This window comes from Castor canadensis, chromosome 2, assembly GCF_047511655.1.
Source record: "Castor canadensis chromosome 2, mCasCan1.hap1v2, whole genome shotgun sequence".
NCBI lineage: Eukaryota > Metazoa > Chordata > Mammalia > Rodentia > Castoridae > Castor > Castor canadensis.
Genome location: NC_133387.1, coordinates 26,018,904 through 26,036,449, shown reverse-complemented (window position 1 = coordinate 26,036,449; position 17,546 = coordinate 26,018,904). Strand labels below are relative to the sequence as shown.

Sequence of the window (17,546 nt, the reverse complement as noted above, 5' to 3'; positions counted from 1 at the left end):
GTACATGAGGGAGGATAATAATACACAGTAGTAACAAATAAGTGCCATGCCAAGTGAGTGTACAGCCAAGGTCTAGTCATGGGGTGAGTGCCAGGTTTGGGTCGTAGCTGAGAATTGGACTGTGAGAGCTAAAGTAAAAAGCTGAAAAAGTCTTCTTGGAATAGGGATAGAGTCTTGTGAGGGCTACATTGTAGAACACATTTTATAGTCTGTTACCTGTCATGTGTGGCACTATTTAGTCAGAAGAAAACTAGGTTTTGAACTAGAAAGCCTGGCTTTTAACTGTGGCTCTGCACCTTATCAAAGGATTGCTTTGGGCAAGTCTGAAATGGTTTACTTTTTTTGCGAAGGTTAGAAGGATTAGACAGGGTATTGTGTGTTAAAAGGCTGGTCCTATAGTGGAAACCCATAGGTATCTTGTTAGATCTGAAATGATCTTTAAGTACAAATGAATGAGAGTTTGTCATCAGACATTTATTATTAAGGGTTGAATAAAGTGACTGTCAAGGCTCTTTTCAAACTAAAATGCCACCTTTCTACTCCAGTCTTGGGATAGCCTTTTTGGTTGGCGTTAACTATCTTACTAGCCATATCACCTTCCTGTATCTCATCAGAATTGTGGAATCCACAACTGGGGTTTCAAGAAAGGATGGAAAAATATTCATGAATGAAAAACAAAACATATAGATTTGAGTTCAAAGGTTTTATTCTGGAATTACAGCAATGTCAGGCATGCATAGGCAATTGCAGCTATGATGGTCCTACAGATAGAGCTTGTTGGGAGGATGAGCTGATTTGGTAGGATTCAACAAACCTTTTAATCTTGGAAAGTGAATTTTATTTTTGAAATGTTGAATTTTACATGGTGATGAATCATGCAAATTCACATGTCCTGCAAATAGTTGGAATGTGAACACATGGCATATTTAGCAATGAGTGGACCAGTTTGGCTAGACTGGAAGTGCATGCTTATTAGACTGTTTATTTGCTCTTTTATTTACTTGGTGATTTTAGTGTTTATGAAGGATCTCTGTCTTTGATGAAAACACATTTCTCACATGGAGTGTCACATTTGCTGGTAGTAATCCATATTCTGTCATAGAAGGAGATTTAGACAAGCCCATGCTATTTCCCTTTTTTAAACTTTTTTTTCTTTTCTCTTATTTTGATGCTTGTGGACAAGGAAAATGCTAGATATATGAAGATGTACATTGTTTTATTGCACCTTACATTTGTATGCACCTCATACTTTGGACACCGTTCATCATTGTCCTAACTTCTAGGTGATTTGGAAGTATACTGGTATTCACAGAGGCACTGGCATAATGGAGTATAATACCAGTTTTACTTGTCTTACAAGGCCATAACCATAATACTGGTGAATAAATGAAACTATCAGATAAGAGGTAGCAATAAGATTACAACACTGCAGAAATCCTGGGGGCAGAATAAAATTGTCTATTTACTAAGCATAACTACGTGATTTAACTATTTGATGTTATGTTTCTTTCACCTCTTTTTCTAAATCATATTGACCCTCATATACAACACTGCACTCTCTACTAGCCAGATTCATGAAGTTGGATTAGGTGTTTAACTCTACTTTTTCCAACCATATTTTATCTCATTTTTGTCTGTCAGTTGTTCCACCAGAACATCAAGGTACACGTGCCCATGTAGGTAGATAGGACATAAATGGAAATAAGGTAAAGGTTATAATGTTGTGGCAATATTGTCAGAGGAGAAACCAAGCAACACTTGGAGGAGTGGAGAACTCAGATTTTAATTTTTACGCTAGCGGGCCCAGATGTGTACCAGTTTCTGAGCCCCAACAAAGGATTCACAGGATATTTAAAAGGCAGTGCAGGGTATCAGGTTACAAGGGATGTGCTCTCCCATAAAGTAGGGCTAGTAGTGGGTTAGAGACCTAAGGTTTAGATAAGAGCAGTGGGGGAGGCCTGCTTTGGAAAGTTTATTTACAAGTGGAGACAAAGGAAGGCAGGAATGGGTGCTTATCTCTGCATGGTGCCTTTCATCTTGGTCCCAAACTTTTGCATGGCTCTAATGGGCAATTCCTCACAGCTCTGTCCAAGGTTACAGCTTTTAATTGACAGTTCACCATGTTTTACAAACCTGTTTCAAGGCTATCTTCCTCTTCAATAATATGGCTAAGAAGTTAGTATAGAGAGTTATTTGGGAGAGTGAAGAAGAAGTAACATCTCGTTACCACCCAGTTTTAAAATCCAAGTCCTTGAATATCTTTGGCTTTATTTTTTTTCTTCCCAGTCTGAAGGGTACTGTTGGAGCTCAGTGGGACGAGGTCTCTGAAGCTATAGGGATTTTAATGGATGCTCAATTGTAAGCCTGTTACTAATAATGAAGTTTGGATGGGTATCTGAAAAGCAGCTCAATGATTTTATCTGTCTATAAAGCAGTAATACTTGCATAGAATAACTTTTCCTCCTTTTTTTCCCAACTGCTCTCTCTTCTCTCTTTCCTTTTCTTCCTCTCCACCCCTTATTTCTTTGTTAGCCATTTTCACCAGTCTTGTTCATGGGTCTCCTTTGTTTTCCAACCATGCATCCTTTTTAGTTCTTAAAGTAGAACTAACTTCATATCAGTCTTCCTTGTTGTCTTCCCACTTCCCCTTCCCTCGGAGGAAGAATAATTTTGATCCATTGAGGGACAGGGTCATTATTCCCAGCAGTTCTTAATGTTCACATCTGAACTTTAAGCTCTAGAAAATGCTCTTAGCTCTTAGTTCTAAATAGAATCACAGACCCGTACATATTCTGAATATCCATAAAATTTGAAGTAACACAAACTGGAGAAGTAGTTTGGAAGAGTGTTTTTTTACTTGATTTGCTTCTGTGTTCTACTCCATACTTGCCTGTTCATCTTGTGTTCTCTATGTGTCATGCTCATGCTGCTGTATAACCTCAGCTGGGATGGTGGGTTGTCACAGACAACTTAGCACTCAGAGCTTGGAGCGAGGATGTTCTGCCTGTAGTCGGAGTCGGCCCGTGCCTTAATATAGCCCTTGATAATCTTTGATTTTCCTGTCTATTCACCCTAGTTACTAAAGCCTTGCTAAAGACATAGGAAACATTTGAATCTTCCTCTTTGTTTTCAATCTGTATTATGAATGCTGGGAAAGTCTCTAGCCACTGCTCAGATACTCTGTGCCCATCCTGGCGACAAGACTTGCTAAATGGAAAAAGAATCGATTCAGCATAAAAAGATCTTAAACATTAATTTGAGTCAGTTTTCAAACTATGTAAGTTTAAGGGAGAAGCTAAAAAATATAGAGAAGATGGTGGAAGAGAGTTTGAAAATCAATTAAGGATGTGTGCCACCCCTAATGTTACTAATCATTAATGCTTTTGAAACAAAATCTGCCTACAGATGCTGCTTGGTTATGTAAGATGTGCATCCTGTTTGTGTAAGCAGTGGGTGGGGAGCAAGGGACAAATAAATCCATTCAGTCAGTAGATACTGGGGAATCAAAGACATGAGGTGAGAGAGGTACAGTGTAAGTCCTTGGAGATGTCTTCTCACAATCTTTTTGAAGTTATCACCTTGTGGGACTTTTCCTTGTTTGGGCCTGCTTGGAAAAAGTCACTTAATAAAAGACTTGTTTGTTGCCCGTTATCTGTAGGTCTTTGTCATGTAGAATTTTGCTCCTACTCTTTATGAACATATTTTGTCAGCTCATAAAGCCAAGTCTGTCTCAAGTCTAAAATTGCCAGGCTGTTGTTTCAAAGAATATGGATGCTACAGATATGTTGATGTGACCTTGTTGTGAAGATCTTAAGGGAACCTGGCTTTTGGGCCTGTGAGTCATTGAGTATTTTCTGTGCTTGTTCACTGTCTTTTGGGATGGGGAGCCCACATTCTCCATATCTATGAACAATGATAGAACTAATGTTACGAAGAAAATTGTTTTAGAATTTTCTCAATTTTCTACCTCTGTATGGAATCCTGCAGTAACCTCTGCTTCCTATTTGTCTGATAAATAAGACCTCAGCACCCCATAGCTTCTCTTGTAGTTCAGCTCCAGAGTAGAACTTTCTCTATACAACTAACAAGAAGTGAGAGCAGCTATCTTGTATGTCAGAAATCAGTGTTGGTGCTCTCAACGGGGTATCTTCTCCTTAGCATTTGTGAGATGCCTGTTCTTGTGGCAAAAGTATAGCATGAATGTAAAGGAAGTAGAGCTAGTTTCCCCAGCACATCATCACTTTTCCTTGGTAGTCCTAGGGTTTGAACTCAGGGCCATCTGCTTTGTAGGCAAGTGCTCTACCACTTGAGCCATGTCCCCAGCCCCACATCATCATTTTTGAGGGTCCTCGGTGATTGAGGCCCAGGATATGTGTCTGATGTTTCACAGTAAACATGCATTTTGTGCTGAGTTTATGATATCTGGCCACAGAGCCTTGAAATTATTGTATAGAAGTGGTATGATGAATAAGTATGTATGTGTTTGAATTCATGTATAATCCTAATACATGTATCTTAATATAAGTGAAGCAATTGTTATGAATATTGTGAGCTGTTAGTTATCATCCAGTCATTTCCTTTAAACCTTGACTAAAATATATTACAGAAGCATTTCTTTATGGGGTTACTGTCCTCTGAATATGTGCCCATATGTGTTTGCCTTAAGGAAAATAGTCTCCTTTTATAATCTCCATGGACAACTCAGTGACTGATAAAATATAGATGGTATTTAAGTGGAAAATACTAAGCTGAAAGAGCTAGATAAAGATTTATGAGCCAGAGCTACCGAGTTATCTGTTATCCCTTTCAGCTGGAGAATGAAGGGGTGGGTGTGCATGGGTGTGTTGAGGTATTATTCCCATGCCTGGTCTTGATATCTTTATCCATTTAACCCAGGCTGTATTTTATTATGTAGTGTATTACCTTAGAGTTTGCTCCACTAGTAGGCACCAAGTCATCAAAGTTGCACAGTGTGCTAGTAAAAGAAGTGTATGTGTGCAAATGGAGAAGGCTTTATCTTTATTCTCACTGTTGAAATATGCATTACTTTTTACTGTTACTATAACCAGAAAGGCAAATGCATAAGAACTAGCCACTTATCTCATGGAGAAGCAAGAGCATCCTTGAGAAACTTCTGTCCCTCTTCATAGTTTCACTCTGGCACATTAGTAGTGATTGGTGTTTTTAGACAATGGAACCAATTTCATCTTAAAGCACTTAGGGCAGATCAGAAGAGGTGTAGTCTGCCTTAGGGAATCAGAGCCTGGGAAGAGGGTAAGGAGTCTGCACAAGAGTAGATACCATAACCAGATCCAAGACTGTGAAGCATGAGCATGAGTGACAGCAGTGATATAAGATTGGTTACATTTAGGGGTCTTAATCCTGTAAGTAAAAGTGCTAAAAGCCCTCTAACTGTCAGAAGTGAGTTACAGATATGGAAAGGAGGAAAACATGTTGAATTGTGAGCGTAGGTATCTGTGTTAATTTGTAGTGTTATATGTTAGTTCACTTTTACCAAGAAACAGATACCAAAAAAAAAAAAAAAGACTAAGTGTGCAAGAAAATAATTGGAGAAAGTTCTTCTGAGGGAGAATGGCAAGGGAACTGTGGGGGGTTGACTGCAGTGCCAGTCATCCCCTCTTGTAAAGAAGGGAGGGACTGGAGGAAGATTGGATAGGAAGTCTACCCTCTGTGGCAGTTGTAAGATTTTCCTTAAAACTGATAGTTAGTCGTTGGCTGTAGTTTGAATGTTTCATTTAATTTCTAATGAAACAGTATTGGGAAGTGGCCTGAATAAGAAGTAATGAGGTCATATGGACAGAGTTCTTAGGGATGGATTAATATAATCTTCCTGGAGTTGGGTGGGTTATCACCAGAGTGGGGTTCTTATAAAAGTGATCTCAGCTCCATGTGCTTTCTCTCACACATGCTTTTTAGGTTTTCCTCCACCTTATGACTCATCATGAAGGTCTTCGCCAGAGGCCAGCATCATGATCTTAGATTTCTTGATCTCTAGAACCATGAGTCAAATTTATAAATTACCCAGTCTCCAATAACCTATTATAGCAGCAAAAAGTGGACCAAGATGGTCCTTGAGTCCAAATAAGAAGAGTCCTATCTCTCAGCAAGAGGCTTGCCTTAGTATCTGTGTTGGGCTCAGTTATTGACTAGTAGAAGCTGGTGGGAACTATAGCCTTGACTGAAATAGCAGTGATGGATTTCAGAGCACAGCAGCTGGGCTGTCATTCAATTATGTTTCCTATAGTCAGAGATCCAAGAGTTACATTTTCATGACTGCCACACATGGATTTCATAGTTATACATAAATATAGATTGGAAATATGTCTCCTTAGATAAGTAACTAATTCCAGAGCTGGAGAAGACAGTATAAGATCAACCTGGAACATGTTGTGCCAGAAAACAAGGAAGTACTCAAAGACTGATAGTGAACATACCCAAAGGACACTGAAGCTACCTTGCCCTGCTCCCACTGGCCAAGTTGGAAGCAATTTGATCATCAAAATAAAGAACACTAGTAGCAGATTATAACCCTTAGGATAAAAGAAGATTCCATGAGTTCATACTAATACTGCTAAATAATGAATAAATTGTGAATTTGGTGAAGAATGAAAATCACATAATTCATAGTGTTTCCTCACAAAATGTCTACTAACTACAATGAGGAAAATAGTAACTTTACAGTGAGGAAGCCTGGTGAACACCACTCTAATCAAATGATCAGATGTAACATCAGTAAGTTATACATCACTGCATAACTTGAGTCTGATCATGAAGAAACAGACAAACCAAAATAACTGGCCTATACTCTTCAAATGTGTCAAAGCCACATAAGTCAAAGGCAGACAGAGGAACTTTTCCAGATTAAAGAGATATGGCAACTTTATGGAACACCTGCCTGAACTATAATATACTACCCTCTACCTGTGTTTTCAGATACCCATGGTCAACTGCAGTCCAAAAATATTAAATGAAAAATTCTGGAAATAATAAATCATAAGTTTTAAATAATATGCCATTCTGAGTTATCCGATGAAATCTCACACCATCCCTTTCTGTCCTGCCCAGGCTGTGTCATCCTTTTGACTGACATATCTATACTGTATATGCTACCCTTCCAGTAGTTACTTAGTGCTTATCTTGACTTTCAGATTGACTTTTGTGAAATAACTATTATTTTACTTAATAATGGCTCCAAATCACAAGCTTAATGATGCTTATACTTCAGTTATGCAAAAGAAAGAGAAGCTATAAAGTGCTTCTTTTAAATAAAAAAAGTACAAGGAAAGATATTTTGAGAGAAATAGACTACACTCATATAACTTTAATTATAATATAATTATTCTATTTTAATATGAGTTATTGTTAACTCTTACTGTACTTAACTTACAAATTAAACTTAATCATAGGTACGTATGTATGGGGGGGGGAACTATAAAAGTATACCCCTTGATATCCATGGGAGATCAGCTTTAGGACTCCCTCCCAACAGAAACCAAAATCAATGAATACTCAAGTCAAGTCCCATATATTATAAAATATAGTATTTGCATATATTTATCAGTATCAGTCTATATGCTTTAAATCTTTCCCAGATTTTTTATACTATCAAATGCAATGCAAATGCTATGTGAATAGTTATTACACTATATTGTAAAATAAATAATGACAAAAATATATGCATATGTTCAGAACAAATGCAGGGTTTTTTGTGTGTGTGAATATTTTCAGTGTAGGGTTGGTTGAATTAGAGGTAGCTATATAATAGGGTTTAGTGCTATCCTCATTTTCAGGCATTCACTGGAGATCTTGGAACATATCCCTCATGGACATGGGTGAACTATTACTGTAGGTATTTTTCTTTCTAACTATTCCATTAACAATTGGCTTGTGGATTATTAGTGTGCCTATGTTAATTCCTTGTTCTACTTGATTTTTGAGTGTGTAAGAAAATGTCCTGGTTTATAGGAACTGTACACTAAAGTATTTGGAGGTGACAGTACAACAGGGCAGCCACTTACTCTCATATAGTTCCAAGAAGAAGACATGTTCTTTGTATGTTATGTGCAACTCTTCCATAATTCCACATTATTACAGAATATCACATACACACACAGTGATGTAATCTAACTAATTTCTAGATAATTTTCTTATCTATCAATGTATTGTTTGTTGTTTACAGTATTGGGATTGGGGGAGAGGAGTAGAATGGCAGGCAAAAATGTGATTTAAAAAAGAAACTTACAGAGTCTACTATAATTAAAATTTTACATTTTAAGATTTCTACTTCACTGGCCACAGTGGCTCAAGCCTGTAATCCTAGCTTCTTGGGAGGCAGAGATCAAGAGAATCATTGTTGGAGGCCAGCCCAGGCAAAAATTCCACAAGATCCCCATCTCAACCAATGGCTGAGTGCTATGGTGCATGCTTTTATCCCCAGCTATGCAGGGAAGCATAAATAGGAGGACAAAGGTCCAGGCAAGCCCAAGCATAAAGCAACACCCTATCTCAAAAATAACCAATACAAATAAAGTTGTTGAAGTGGCTCGAGTTGTAGAATACCTGCCTACCAGGCATGAAGCGCTAAGTTCAATCCCTTGTTCTGCAAACAAACAAAAGAAAATCACTACTCTTTTATTTGGGCCTAAATCACTTTTTTGTCCATGTTTGCAGAATATAAGACCTGATGGTTACAAAACCATCTTAATGTGGGAAAGTATGGACTTATGTCAACCTGCTTGCTATGTGGAAAGGAGTAGGTGAGAAAGATGCCCACTACTTGTAGATCCTTGAGAAAGCCTGCAAGTAAGACTGACCCATGTCACTTGTGTTTCTGTCTGGAACACCTGATCATACCTAATGGACATAGCCCTTCAATTTCTCTTTTAGTTTGGAGAAACATTTCAATCCCAGCAGCAATTCTCTTTGCTATTCTAACTGATACTGAAAGATGACTTACTGCTAGACCTTCAAGGCTGTGTTAGGTCCCTTTTTATATGCTGCTTGTAAATTATCCATTCGTTCCAGACATGTGTAATTGCAGTGGAATTATTGATACACTCAAGAAAGCAGAATTTGTAAATTTGTCTAAGGCAGCATGATGTCATGGCAGACAATTTAATGTTCTGTTTCTTACTGGGCAACTGGTGAACACACTGATGGTTGATTTGAGCCACCATTAGCTAGGGAAAAATACCCTGACCTTTCATTAGCAGCCCAAAGAAATGAACAGTCAAGTGCATTAACTTACTCTGTTTTCACTCTCACTTTCATTATCTTTTCACATTATAGCCTCAGATAAATGGGAAAGAAAAAGACAAAAGTGGTGAAGGCATGTAAAAAGTTATATTATCCTCATTTCTGTGCTTAGCAAATTTGGGTAGGAAAATAAATAATGTTCCAGTGCTGTATTTATAAAATGATTACCCTAAAAAAAAATCTCAAGTTTTTTGGATGCTTTTAAACAAAATTAAAAAGAACTTGGTGTAACTTTACTGCATTTAAAAAATTATTTTTGTCCTAAATGAACCAAATAATTCCATTGAGGAAGTATTTACTACCTACCTTGTGCGAAATATGGTGCTATGAACTGGGGTACAGAGCAAAAAACATGTGAGCTTTTCCCTTACAGAGCTCCTCTTTAGTCAGGAAGATAGACAATGAGCTAATGATTGCAATCTTGCATAATAATGTACCAAGAGAACTTGTAATTCTCACATGCCAGGAATGTAGTAAATGCCCAATAATAAGAGTTTTTATCATTTTGTGTGTTTTGCTCTCCTTACTACTAAAGCACCACTACCACACCAGTACCACAACTGTTCCTCCAGAGTAAATCTGTAATTAGGATAAGGAGCTAAGAGAACATAACTGGGGTTTGATGTTAAGCTTTAGATGGGAGGGAGAGGTAAGAAGTGGTCAGTGTATGGCATAAATTGGGAATGCAAGGCTTTCCGGAAGTCCAGCGCGCAGGCCTTAACTATTTTGTAGACATTTGCTGATAGGATAAAGAGGACAAGGACAATGAAGAGTGGGGAAGAATTGTGGCCCAGGTCTCCACTGGCCAGGCAGGTACTTGGTAATTATGGGAATTGATTTGCACAGCATTAGTAGTATTGGTTCATTAAAAATTTGTTCTGTTTTGCTTAGTGTTCTCTAGCTTTTCATACAGAAGCTTATTTGAGTGAAAGTTTCCTTGCCTGCTCTGCCATTCCACCTCTCTCCTCCAGACCTCATATTGACTGTAAAATGCCAGTGGTCAGTAACAAATATTTCTTTATTCTCTTGGCATTTAAAATCACCAAGACATCTCAACCTGTCACAAGTGGAATTGTTCCCATGCCTCTCCCTACCCATCTCGCAAGCTTTTTGGTGGGTGGAGCCTCTCTCTGGCTCTGGTAGGACTCCTTGGTGACAACCTCAGTTAAATCCTCATCGTGTATCAACATCTACATCTGCTGATTTGGGGCTGTTGCCTTCTACGTGCTGCCAAATACAACTTTGTGATAATGACACCATTTGCCAGCACACTTATGCAGTGACTCAGGAGACCGGATGGCCAGCAAAGCAGCCTCTTTGTGGGAGTGGATTTTGAGAAGTGCTAATTCTGTGGTGGTTGGAGATATTAATATCATGCAGGCAGCAGAGGGGCATATAATGAAAATCAGCCATAGCATCTTTTCCTCTTTTTTCTACCAGTACATTTTTTTTTCTTTTTCTTTCAAAAAAGTCTGTTTTCCTAGGATTAGATGAATAGTACCTTTAAGTGGATTAAATATGCAGAGATACTGCTTAGTTCAGATGCCAACAGCCCCACAGGATCACTTTCTGAGGACCTCTAGTGTGTTAAGAGTTAACTACATTTTCAAACAATACTAAATCATAGCATATGGCATAGTAACCTATTGCTTACCATACCCTCTCCCTAAAGGGCAGCGGACCAGATGGTATGAGTGGGGCCTTTGGTGTAATCATGACAAATACAAAGAAAGCCATAACCACCACTCTCTCAATAATATCATGACTTTCGCTTCCCAGCATTTGCTGTGGTTAAGTTTTTGACAACTTATCTTTGCAGTTTGCTGTTCATATCAAAGTTTCCTTTCCAGGTTGGGGAGGAAGCATGCAAATATGCCTCATTAATCATCTTAGCATCATTTTCCATGCTCTCTTTTTTGGTTGGTAGTTGAAAGCAATTTACAGAGGCCCCTCCCATTTCCTAGTGGGACCACTTTTCCTGTTCTAGTGAAGAAAAGAAGACTTAATCCATGTGAGAATTGCTTCAAGTCAGATTCTAATCTGAAATCTTTTGAAGTCTCATTGGTGACCCAAACTTATCACATTGAGTTTTATACTGTTTACTTTCTTTGGTCTCCATTTTGTTTTCTTTCCCTAGAATCTGTCCTTCCTGCCTGCCAATTCCCCCAATTCACTGGTTCTCCTCCAAGCCCACTTTGGGTGGATCTGCCACCCAAAATGGAGTTGTGATAAGAAGATAAATACTTTGACTGTTAGATTAAACCAGTGCCTCTCACATTGCAATGTAAAACAAGACATTTTCTAGTTAAGGTATAGGCTGAGAAAGAGATTTTGTGAAATTTAGGTCATGCTTTTATGTGTTTTGTTTTTTATCTTATGTGCCTGATATTTTAGAGCAGACTTTTCTTGAGGGAAGTGGCTTGTTTATAACATTCTTAAATAGCCTGGCCTAATGTGGGCTTTTTACAGATATTTTTGCTAGTTTTTATTTATGGATTTATATAGCATCTGACTGTACTAGCCAGGAAAATGCTGAGGTAGGAAACTTTGTTATTTAACCTTTTATTTGGATTTCTAGCTTAGCAACTCATTGGTCTTGAAATCCTTGGCTTCTCCCTCCTTCTGCCAGAGTACTTGAAGACCTCCAGGTGCTAACTGTTATTATTTCTGTTGACCGAGCCCCATATGTACCTCAGTGCTCACTGACCTATCTTTTTCTGTTGCAGAAACATTGCTGAAGCACTTGTCAGCAAAGGTCTAGCCACAGTGATCAGATACCGGCAGGATGATGACCAGAGATCCTCACACTATGATGAGTTGCTAGCTGCAGAAGCCAGGTGAGTTGAAAAATTACTAAACACATTGAATGCTATAAACTTGATTTTTTTCTGTCTCAGTGTTGCACCTATCCCTGAGCAGAATGGGCTAGAAAAAAAATAGGCTGATAGAGCTTGTATCTTTTTTTTTTTAACTCCAGATTTTTCCCCATGAAAATAATAAGGATACACTTTGAACTTACTGTGTAACCTTGATTAAGTACACTTGGGTCTCCACTTTTTCAAGTGTGCAACATACATAAGATATGAACTCCCTGTGTTGGTGTTATAAAAGGAACCATGGACAAGAACACTATATCAGACGTTTTTATCACCATTCCTAGGACCAACAGGGAAACTCTGTTTATATGTGCAGTACATTTGCCTCTGTCTCTTACTTTCAGAGGCTTCTCCTCCAAGCTCCTCCCATTCATCACCTCTAGACCCTTCGTCATGTACAAAGGAAATGAAAACATTTATAACGAAATGAGTTTTGGTTTGAAACACTTCTGACAGCTGGCAGGAGAGCATTTGAGATGCCCTGTGACATTTGCTTTTGTCCTTCATCCTGTGGCTGGTTGCCCCAAGGACATGCAGACTGCTCAGCAGTGTTTCTTGCTGTTGACATTCCTCAAGGCCCTTTCCCAGGGAGACTTTCGTCATGTGGTGCTGTTAGTTGAGTTATTCCCAGACTTCCTGAGAAACAGCAAGATCTGAGCTACTTAGTTCTAAACTTGTGTGGATAGCTCAGCTGACTGCTTAGACTCAACCAGGTATACCTGTTGTTTCAAAGTCCTTGCACAAGCTTGACCTTGCCTCACTCAGCAGTGTTTCTGTGGCCTCTAGGTCCCATTTGGGTCTAGAAGTTTGGTCATTGTCAGGTTATACATTACATTTATAGAAGGCATGCTTTTGGGCACAAGTTATCTAATGTTGGTTTCAGACTTTGTCATTGAGATCACTTCTGTTGCTCTTTGGCCCAGAACATTGCTCTGATATGTGACATTTACCTCTAACACCATGTCACATCCTAATGGCTAGAGCATCTATAGAATGTCACACAGAATGTCAGCTGAGAAATCAGTCTGTCAGCCTGTTGTGGCTTCTTGAATTCTTTCTTGTTGGGTTTTCCCAATAGGCCCTGTCTAAGAATAGTTTCTTAAGTACAAAGAGTAGTGAAAATACCCATAATTTTATTGTTTAAGGCTCATTTTGTAGCCATTTAAAAAATACAGTGTGACACATGCCTGTAATTCCAGTACTAAGGAGGTTGAGGCAGGAACATCAGGAGTTCCAAGCCAGCCTGAAGAGTAAGATGCTAGTTCAAAAAAGCCAAATAAAAATTATAGTAATATTAATGTGATACAGATTCATAATTGGTATTTCTCATAATACCCCTCACTTCCTCTTTTTTCTCTCCCTTCCTCTGTTACTACTCCTCCCTGTGGGCTTAAAGACCCCATGATGGGAAATGTGGCTATATTAGGAAATGGACCATCACTAAACTGTAGGTAGAATTCATGGGGCAGGCTCATGGCTAGATTGGTCTGTTGGCAACTTGAAGAACAGATGAGGTGTTCCCAAAGTCACAGGACCCGTGAGCAATATGATGGGATGTCTAGTCAAATTTCCAGCATTGGATTTACTGTGGCACTAGAGTGAATATTTAATTCTGACAGGCAGGTAAGCATGGAAATATTTGCAAAGCTCTCTGGAAAGTGAAGCCAGAAACAGCTCTCATATTATGCTGTTAAAAATAGCCATGGTTGTGAGTGTTATTTAATGAGTATACATATATAGGGAAATTTTTGAAGATTTAGGTTTTAAGAGGAAAACAGCCTCTTTAGTGTTGATTTTGTGGTGAAGTAAAATAACAAGATGGTTGCTTGCTAAAACAGTGAGCTGCCTAGAAATAATTGTGTTGAGCCATTGCTTTCAGACTGATGGTGGAGAAATTGGCTTCGGGGGTCATTGCATTATTGCAGGCTGAGTAAATGGAGAGAAATTAACCACTTCCCCAAGGCTGGGAGTTATTGCCCTAAGGCAGTACAGGCCTCATAAAAAATTAGGAGAAATGGCCAACCTGTACTGTGAGTGGGTTTTCCTTTGGAGCATTATTGTCAGAGAGCCCTAGGATGATGGCCTAGTGCCATCTTCTAGATGCTAACCCCCAGAGAAGTGAAGTGAGATTTACAAAAGACCAGAACACCTGCTAGGTAGAGATGGTTATGTAGCTATCACAAAAGATTTTCCGTACAGAATGGACCACATTTTAGAAATGATAAAGTTGTCCTCTTTCCCAGACCACCTGTCTCTTGACACTCTGCTTTATTTTAGTTTGCCTTGGGGTCAGCACACTCCATCCCAGCCATGACACCCGTCTCATGTCCCCTTAGCGTTTTTACTTGTTCCATTGCTAAGTTACAAGAAGTCAGAGCTCTTTTTACATGCTTCTTCTGCCCCTCAACCTGCCTGTCTTTTGAATATTATCCAAATTTAGGGTTGTTTTCCCCTAGATAGATTAGCTAGATTTTTTTCCTGTTGAACTCTGATTTGTGTTTTGATGCCTCCGTCAATTCTGTTTCTCTGCCTCCCTGCTTAATGTCCTCTGCAGATCTCATTAGTGAGTTGTTTACTCCTTTTCTGTGCCTTGAATAGAACCCCTCAACAAGAAAGGCTTTGGTGTTGACCCCGAGTCTCTCACTGCATGGGCTGTCACTTAACTGTCTTTTGTTTATCATCCTTCAGCCACATTTTAATCAGTGATTGTGTACTGAACCAAGCCAATTTGAATTAATTTTCCAAGTAAAATTTCTTGCCCTACTGTGTCTAACGCTTTGGCAAAGACTAAATTAATAACATCTGCTGCATTCGTATCAGTCATTCACTCTGAAACTCTGTAAGTGGGTGAAGGTGATGTTTCAAGGCCATCATTTTCATTAGTTACTCCCCACAAGAGTGTCAGTTCCAACAGATTTCCTTGCTCCTGACCTTGGTCACTAGTTTTTCTCTCTGGTTATCTCCAGTGGTGCAAAGTGCTCTTCCATTGACTTTGCTTTCCAGCGCACTGCTTGGCCGCCACTCCTTTTAGAGAAACATTGTAGGCTTTAGGGCAAGGGCGCCTGTTCACTTCTCTGACTTCTTGGGTCAGCACAGCTGCCTGCCTAAGAGTTGATGAGCTTTCTCAGGACTCTGCAGCCACTACTTCCCCTGTGAAGGGGAATGATCTGCCAGCCTTTCTCAGATGATCTGATAGGTACTCCGGGAGTTGTATATCAGGCACCCACTGGGAGACCAGAGGAGACAGAAGACAGAAAGGGAAGAATACCAACGTGCAGTTTCCTGATTGCTTAGAAGCAAGCCCTACCACCTCCACAGCTCTCTTCTGTTTGCTGACCCTTCCAGATGCCTTCATTTGGATGTCTATACTTATGGGAAACCCTCATTATGTCTCCAGTACATGGCCCATCTAGAGAAAGGCACATCTTTTTTATATAAAGGATAAATAAGTCTCTAATTCCCAAAAGGCAGCCTTCCTTTTTAGCTCAGTTGTCTGTCATCAGCTGCCTCCTCCCTCATTACCTTGTGTTCCCGGTCAGATAAGGTTTTAACTTCTCCTCTCATATTCTTAGGCCTTGTTTCTCTGATGGCTCCATTGAAAAGGCCTTGATTTTTGTCCCTCAGTTCTGAGAGTTCTAGTATGTTTGTCCGCATTTTTTCAACAGCTGATAGTCACCTACAGTTTCTTTGTCTACAGTACTCTGTGACACTCCTGAACCTGGACCCCCTTTTACAGGCATTTTTTGGGCTTCTTAGGGATTATGACACATTTCTTTTCGGAATGATTGTCATCCTCAGATTAACTTTCCAACACTTCTAGTTTCCATCTTACTTCAGTATTTCTCTGCTAGCTGGTCTGCTGCCATCCTAATCTGGATGAATGTTCTAAACTTTTGGTTTACTCTTTCTAAGGTATTTGCAAGCAAGGAAGTCATTATTGGTACCCTGCCCCCCCTTTTTTTTCCTAGAGTGCTATAAAAATCTCTCATACTTTATCTCATGTAGTTGATGTAATACATCCACTTTAACTTCAGAGAGGCCAAAATGAGAATTTTCATTTGGAGAGGCCTTTCTTGAGCGTATTATAGATACTGAAGACAAGCTCCTAATGCTGGAGTCAGATCAAGCCTGGCTGCATGAATGTTTTCCATAGGTATCCGCATATGGGGAATATCATCTTATGTGTGCTCTCCTGAAGCTACTGATCACTCTCTTTAAAATTGTAATATTTTAGCCAGACATGCATGCCTCTCATCCCAGCACTTGAGAGGCTGAGGCAGGAGTATTGAGAGTTTGAAGCTAACCTGGGCTACATAGTGAGACACATCTCAAAAAAAAAAAAAAACCTGTAATATTTTAAGAATTTCTAGAAGCTATGACTCATTGCAGGAAAATAAGTCATGTTAGTTCAGAACTTTATTAATTTAAGGTACCTTTTAATGTAAGATTTTGTGATTTCAAGATAGGATATATATATTCAGAAAAGAAATTGATGCCCCATCTTGACTGTGGGAAAGCAATTGTATTGAACAATGTACATCTGAGCAGATTTAAATGAGTTTAGATTCATTATAAACACATAATGAGGTTAGGGTTATCTCAGGAGAAGAAAAAAGGGCAGGCTCTCTCTTATCTTTTCATGTGTATTCTGTTTCTTGCCTGGCACACTGCAGATTCAGAAAAGTGTGATGTTGTCCTCCATCTCTGAGAGGCAAGGGCGAGCCTGGCCTCATCACAGTTTTGTCTTGGCTCCCTCTCTCCATTCCTCGCAAGAACTCATATTTTTCTGATTGAGCAAACCCTCCATTTAAAAAATATAAAAACCTATTTTGTTGAAGAGAAACATGAGATAACAAGAAGGACATATCATTTTTGCTAGTTTGGGATAGAGATAGCTATACAAGAAAATTCCTAGCTTGCTTCCCTGCACTTGTGTATTGCATCCCACATTGGTTCATTTCTACCTCACCTCTTCACTACTTCTGTGTCCCCTTCCCATAGTGGCCTCTGTCAATTTAAGATTACTTTATTTGCTCCTCAACAGGGAGCACATTCAAATTTTAGGTTTCCTTTCATTTCCCTATTTCTCCCGTGTGTGTTCTCCCTTTAGTGTGTGACCCATGAACAAAATCGGAGAAGAGGGAGGAACAGGTTCTGCCTGGAAGTGGGGGTTGGGGGAGGGTAGCACAAATAATGTATACACATGTAAGTAAATGTAAAAACAATGAAATAAAAGGAGAAAAAAATTGGAAAAATAAATAAAAAACAAAAAAAAACATCCTGCTGTGCTGAATTCTGCATCTCCAATCTCCAGACCCCATAAGCATCAGTGCCTTACTTTTCTTGGTGTGATTGTCAGTGCTCTCCTATTGTAGACTTCTGCCTGAACCTCTA

The 17,546-nt window shown here is 39.1% G+C and overlaps 1 protein-coding gene across 1 annotated transcript in view; it reads left to right on the top strand.

The window, feature by feature from the left end:
* Snd1 (staphylococcal nuclease and tudor domain containing 1) overlaps window positions 1-17,546 on the top strand; it is a 436,904-nt gene that overhangs the window by 230,607 nt on the left and 188,751 nt on the right. Inside the window, exon 13 of the mRNA XM_074063886.1 lies at window positions 12,003-12,113. Coding sequence (XP_073919987.1) covers window positions 12,003-12,113 — 111 coding nt within the window. The remainder of the gene's footprint in view (window positions 1-12,002; window positions 12,114-17,546) is intronic.